The sequence below is a fragment of the Sesamum indicum genome, linkage group LG10, assembly GCF_026168435.1.
Source record: "Sesamum indicum cultivar Baizhima isolate 11 linkage group LG10, ASM2616843v1, whole genome shotgun sequence".
Taxonomy (NCBI): Eukaryota; Viridiplantae; Streptophyta; class Magnoliopsida; order Lamiales; family Pedaliaceae; genus Sesamum; species Sesamum indicum.
Window position 1 is genome coordinate 2252525 of NC_142666.1, and position 6985 is coordinate 2259509.

The 6985-nt window shown below is 38.0% G+C and overlaps 1 protein-coding gene across 1 annotated transcript; it reads right to left on the reverse strand.

Moving 5' to 3' along the window:
- Positions 1–205: 205 nt before the first annotated feature.
- LOC105172586 (uncharacterized) lies at positions 206–5047 on the reverse strand. The gene is made up of 2 exons (XM_011094091.3): positions 2841–5047; positions 206–439 (listed from the first exon to the last, which is right to left on the reverse strand). Exons 1-2 carry the CDS (start codon positions 4875–4877, stop codon positions 431–433), a joined length of 2046 nt encoding a protein of 681 aa, XP_011092393.1. The 5' UTR covers positions 4878–5047; the 3' UTR covers positions 206–430.
- Positions 5048–6985: the final 1938 nt, after the last annotated feature.

A 6985-nucleotide genomic window follows, 5' to 3' on the forward strand; every position in this document is an offset into this window, starting at 1 on the left:
TTAAAATTAGCAATAAGAAGCCAACTAAATGACTGAATGAATACACACAGTTGAACGTGGATAAGTCCCATCTTTTTAGTACAAACAAACAAGATGAATAATAACTAGAGCAAATTACTTTGTTTTCTTTTCTTATGATGGGGTATTGATCCATTCCCAGGTTAGGGCACTTTTTGTTATGCTCAAGAAAGCTATACAGGAATCATCAGCAAATGGCCACAGCATGTAATATTGCACTATGCAAGACTAAGCTCGAATAATATCACCATCACCAACCAACACTCTTTTAACTTCAATAATAGCATACATTTTTTTATCATAATACAACAGGAAAGAATACTTGATTTCTTACTCTTGCCGTCTTTACAATTTTCGCCAGTTTACTGAAGGAATACATGGTATTTTGCAGCCACCATCTTTGGTGGGATCTTTACATCATCTGCAGAGTGGGTAAGAACAATATTAGAGAACCCTATGTTCACATGTTCAAGATCACAGAATATTCTTATGAACTTGTAACTCGACTATCGAGCCAAACCAATGATTATTACTGGCTGACCTAGTTATGCACATTTAAAGTCCAGTGACGATATTATAAACCCCTTCACTACTTGCAGATGCTTGGGAATTATAGTGGAAAAATTTATCAGGCAATATGCATTGTCAGATATGTGCAATCAATTTTTTTTTCAAAAAAATATATATGTATATTAGTGAAAATCACAAGAGAATCAATTCAGACTTGTCTGCATCGGTTCATGTCCCTTTCCTTGGATATATTAAATCATAGAAATAATCTTATAACCCTGCTAGTATTTTCCAGATTATGACAGCTTTAAATAAAAAGGAGAATTCTTGCAACAAGAAAAATAGTTCCAGATCCATGATAAACCAAGGCCAAAGGCAGGGGACGAAAGCAATTATAAAATCAGAGAAGACACAGAAAATAAAGATTCAGCACAAGATGTCACGACAAATCATCTTCAGTCAAACCCAAACCCTTAATGGATGAAATTAAGCAACCATAAAATGTCTTTTTTCAATTGATCGACTCCTGAACCAAAAGAAAACCCTACTCAAACTGAAACTGATGTCTGATAATGAGAACTTAATGCCTCGCAATGCACTAGGTGACTGCAAGAAAGTATTCTGCACAAAGCTGAAGTTACTTTACTCGAGGAGAACATATATAGCAAACAATTGTTAAATGTATTTTCCTTCATTTTATTAAATCCAGGGATCTTTTCCAGGCCAGCCACCAATCAAGCAGATGATGTTAAGGTCGTATTTGGGATGAGAAACAAAATTAAAGTCAACCACACACTTTTAAGGCACTCAGAAGTTGGTTATTCTTTTCACCAGGATTTCAACATCCAGGGGACTTATGTGCAAGGCATAACATATACACAGAGCACAATGTCTATTCAGATACAAGACAGCCAGAATTTGAGAAGATATGATTAAGAAACAAACACAAGCAGCAATAGACCAAGAGGTAGACTAAGTATAGTCAAAAGAACCAGCAAGCTATCCTTGCGTAACCTTTGACTTCATTTCCATCAGTACAGTCCTGAATTTTTCTTTCAGTTTGACATGGTTTAAATGAACTCCTGAGAACTGTACCGGCGCATGTTTTTCAAAACCATCTATATGATTCACAAAGATCCAATTTGTAGAGCCATGACTATTGGAACCAACATTACCAATGCAGCATCTGTATTGCAAGATCTAATGTAAATAAAACAGATATGTGATTTTGATTCCACAGAAGGGTAGTTTGGAGCCACTGTTTGCAGACTGAAGCAGCAGCTCAATGTTATGGAAAAAGGGTAGTATAAGGTATGATCCTATTGTTGTTTTTCTCTTGTCCTTGAGAATAGAGGGAAAAAAGGGGAAACTACAATCCAATTTTCTCTCTTCTCCTCCCTTTCTTCTTTCTCACATCATCTCTATTTCTGGTGCTGCCAAAGAGAAATTATATAGGGGTGTTGTACTACCTTCAACTGCAAGTGCAATTCACCAAAAGTTGCCCAACCCCCGCGATCATCTCCCTGACCTAGTCAGTTTACTCTATTTCTAACACATATGGACTAAGACCTTCACAAAACCTTTTTTCTGCTATGACTAACAACGGCTTGCATAAATAAAGATTATGGAAAAACATTTAAAGCAATAAAAGAAGAAAGAAGAAAGGTATACATAGGACATGTGGTTTCCAAGATTCATCCTAAAAAGAAGAGAGGACTAGCATCCAATCACATAAAGGTATAAACAAGACTGAAGAAAAAATAACTAGAGCCGGAGATAGTCCTACTTTCTTGATTTTCCACTTCACTTTTTCTTGTTGACTCTAGGTGATTGCCTAAATGCTAGCTTGATGGTCTTCAAACAATCTATCCCATAATTTCACCAGATACCACCACCAATTTCAGCAAAAAAAGTTATGAAATTCAAGTCCATACTGGACCGAGTTTCCCCTGAGATCTAAAAATGAAATTTCATTTACTTGTGTGGTATCCAAGAATAAGAACAGTCTAGTAGCCCAACTTTTCCATTGGCAACATACTGGAACACAAGGAAGCAAAACAGATTTTTGCTCTTGCTGGAAACATAACTTTTCAAGTCACGAGACAATGGATCTACCAGTGGCCTCAACTTTGAAGATGTAAACACCGGTTTTGAAGCAAAGTCTTACACCTAATGAACAATAATAATCACAACAGGACAAGAAGCAACAGAAATATAAAGCATCACCATAATCTGCATCCACAAAGTTGACACAATTATAATACTGCATAATCTGTTTAGGAGAGCCAAAAGGTTCATACAAATTATTTTACCTGATCACAGTCAATAGTCAATGAGTCAAACGAAACATCAGACAGAGTCCTAGATTCTGCTGAGCAATTTGTAGTTACTCCAGGAGCAGCAGCCACAATTTCATTCAGAAAAGCATCAGAATGCAGTTGTACTTCAAAACTTGAGCCGGATTGGGAGCCTTTTACCCTCTTGGAGTACTTAAAACAATAGCGGTCAGGGTCCTGATTACTGCTCCCATTTGGCAAAATCAACTCAACATCACATTTCGCAGAATAACCAGTCTCAGAGTTACTTAAAGAAGGTGCTGAGACCTGATTTTTACTAAGAAAAGTACCGGAACAAAGCAGGCTTGAGCCTGATTTGGTGCCTCTCTTTCCATACTTTAGATGATAGCGGTCTCGTTGTAGGTCGCAAGTCCCATTTGGCAAAATCACTGCCGTGTCACTCTTGCCTAGACTACCTGTCCTAAGCTTTGCATCATCTGATCCAGAAGACTCAGATTCTTTAAAGGCCATTCTATGGTCATCCAAAGAGCTGCATTCACCAGAAATATCACCCAAGCCATTTACTTCGCATACCTTCTGTCTGAACCTAGTGCGCCTGTAACTTACAAGCTCTTTCCCAAATCTACCAACATTTACACATGAATTACATCGATCAGTGTTAACACAAATTGAAGCCTCTAATATATCAGCACCACACTTCATTAAACCCCTAGTCCCAGCATCATCTGAATGTAGTAAGTTGAACTTTAGATCTGCTGGCTGGCTGGACCTAGATTCAGTGTCTACAGTGTTCTGATCATCTAATTGCCATATCTTTCTCTTCCTGTCCCGCTTATAAGGTAACAATCCTAGATTTAATCTACTATTAACATTGACACATAAAGCATTCTCCCCAGGCTGATTAATTCTTTCATTTTCCACATCATTAGCACATGCCCCAAGCATCTGACCTTCAACGCAATTTTTTCCTAAGCAGGAGCTCTTATATGATAAACCATCCCACCATATCTTTCTCTTCCTGTCCCGCTTATAAGGTAACAATCCTAAATTTAATCTATTAACATTGACACGTGAAGCATTCTCCCCAGGCTGATTGATTCTTTCATTTTCCACATCATTAGCACATGTCCCAAGCATCTGACCTTCACCATGATTTTTTCCTAAGCGAGACCTCTTATATGACAAACCATTCCAATCCCTAATCTGCAAAACATCTAACGCACTGGAATTCACCAGGGACTTACTCCTCAAAATTCTTGGTGAACTATTAATAGCTCTATGTAAATGAATTGCCAGTTCTGCATCATCAACAACTCCAATTGCAGCATTACAATTCGAATTCTCAGCCTTTGAGCCATCCCTATCCGTCTTAGCCAACAAATCCGACGCACCATTGGCCAAATCCACTGCATTCTTTGCCCCTTTGGCCCTTCTCAACTTCTGCTCCTTTGCATTTGCCACCATCTTCACACTCCTCTCCATATCAGATTTTGCATCTTTCACCACCTTCTCTAACAAATCTCTACCCTCACCCCTATCTTTCAACCCACCCTTATTCTCACTCCTCCCACAACCCTTAATTGAATTCTTGAGCAACTCAGGAACCCAGCAATCCACACAAACCCTAAACCCCTCCAAACCTGCTCCCAAATAACACCAAGGCGTCCAATTCCCGTAATCCCTTGCACAATCTTTATGAATCTTGCGCTCACACACGCTGCACCGAAAAAGATCCCCTGAATTTACCGTTTCCTGGAAGCAATAGGTGCACATCTGTCCTGAATGAACATTCTTCCGACATTTCCTGCAGAGAAGGACGACGCGCCAAACACTGTCCAGGGGCTGAAGTCGATCCTTGGGGTTGGTGTGGTTAATTCGTCGGCCACAACAATGGCAGTCAGATAAATTCGGCTGATCCCGAGTCCTCTTCTCAGGCGGCGGCGTCGCCGTGGTAGAGGAAGAGGAGGCGGAATTCGGAGGCAGCACTGACTTGGGCTTCGGTTCGGTAATGAGAAGCTTCTTGGAAGAGGACGGAGTAGGAGAAGGCGCCATGCTGAGAATTTTCTCTCAGGATTTTGATTAATATTCAATTTGCACTCACCATTTTCCGCTGGAAAATAGGCAACTCCGCTCGAAAATGGGGAAAATTCCCAGAGTTAGGGTTTTAGAAATTGCAACCGTTGGTAGTTTTACACTCTTCTACTCGCCTATCCACGCATTTTCTTTTAACTTTCTCTTTGTTTTGGAAAAACTATATTTACAACCGGTTAAAATACATATTTTTTTTATAAAATTATAACTACACCGTAATATGTGATAATATAATATTTTTCAAAAAAATATTTACATAAATTTTATCTTTGAATAAACATGTAACTATTATTATAATTATAACTTCGATACAGACATCGTTTATTTTATAAAAATTTGAACTTATAAAGTTGTTACGATATTTTCACTTACAAACCAGATGACTTAGAGGGAGGTGTCTGATGTTTTACACTGCATGGGTGGTATTTGATACCATCCTAACAGTCGAGGGGGACAAAGTGAATTTAATCCAAATTAGGGTAAATTACAATCATCTTTTCTGAAATTGGTATAGTTACAAATAATTTCTCGTTGTTTGAATTTTCAAATATCCCCCTAATTTTATCGTCCACCTAACAATGATACCATTCCGTTAGGTTTTCATCCAATTTTTATAGTGAACTGACCAAAATGCTCTTTTGAATTATAAATTATAATTTTATAATTCTCAAAAATATTTTTATGAGCTAATATTCTCTATAGATTATTTATTTTACCACCCTCAAATTTTTAATTTTATCATAATTTTTTGTATAAAATATTTTAATTTATATACATTTGATCATTACATCACATCTTTTCATAAAAACAAATCACAAAGTATATTAATTCAAATATATTTTAAATTATGATTCAAGTGAAAAATAAAAATAAAAAACTGAGAATAAAACAAAGAAGGTGAACTTTAAAAAAAATAAACCCTAATAGAAAATTAATACAAGGAAACTAATTAACAACAGAATGGTCTTACGGCCTTTGGATGCACTTCATCTGCACCGTTCATCTGAGTCGGTCGCCCCTCCAAAACGTCGTTGGTTGGCTTGAACGTGGGTGGTGTCAAATATGTTGAAACATTGTCGTTTGTTGCTTGAGTCAAGCTCTTGATCGTACGGCTCTCTTTAAACCTTTCTTGCCGAGCACAGATTCTAATCGGCAGGTGGTGCTCGACGGCGGAGCACCGCCGCGCCTACATCTGGAGAGAAAATTTTCAAGGTCTCCAAGCTGTGGAGAGAGACCTAGTACCAAAGTGGGTTGTCTTGTGCAATTTCGAGTTGTATCCATAAATTTGTTGTCTTTATTACAAAATTTAACCGATTTCTTGATTGAGAAAAGAGAAATTAACGGTTGTGTTCAATCGCAGAGACAGAAGAGAATGAAAGATTAACTGAAAGAGAAGAGCCAATGGTGGAATCAAGTTGTGCATGACAGCGAAGAAGAAGATAGTCAACCTCAAAATTACAGCACTATGCCAAGAAAATAATGAAATCATACAAATATTAGACATAAAATTTTAGGGAAACATGAAAAGTGGGAAAATTATGGGAAAAGTTTGGAAAACAACTGAGACCAATTGGCATTGCCGACGGTGCTGTGATTTTCAGGTTCAGAAATCTGCTTCTTCGCTTTCACGCAGGACTGGGTTCCATCAGTGGCCTATCTCTTTGAGCCAATCTTTCATGCTCTTCAGCCTCCAGTATTAAACACAAACACTAATGCCTTTTTTCTCAATCAAAAAACCGATCAAATTGTGTAAAGAAGATAACAAATTTACAGATACAACTCAAAAGTTGCAGATGACAACCCCCTTGGCACTAGGTCTCTCTCGACAGCTTCAAGACCCCAAAAAAATTCTCGCCACAGGTTGGCGAAGCGGAACACCGCCATCTGCACACCTGCCGATTGGTGATGAGCTTTGAGTGGTATTCCATCCCTGCCCGTATACTCCCAAGGCACTTTTTCATAATTTTACAATACTCGGTGGACACTGTAGTTATATATATTTCATAGCCAACAGGCCAGATTGAATGAACAATGAAACAGTAGTCGAAAACAGCACATTCTGTATGTCA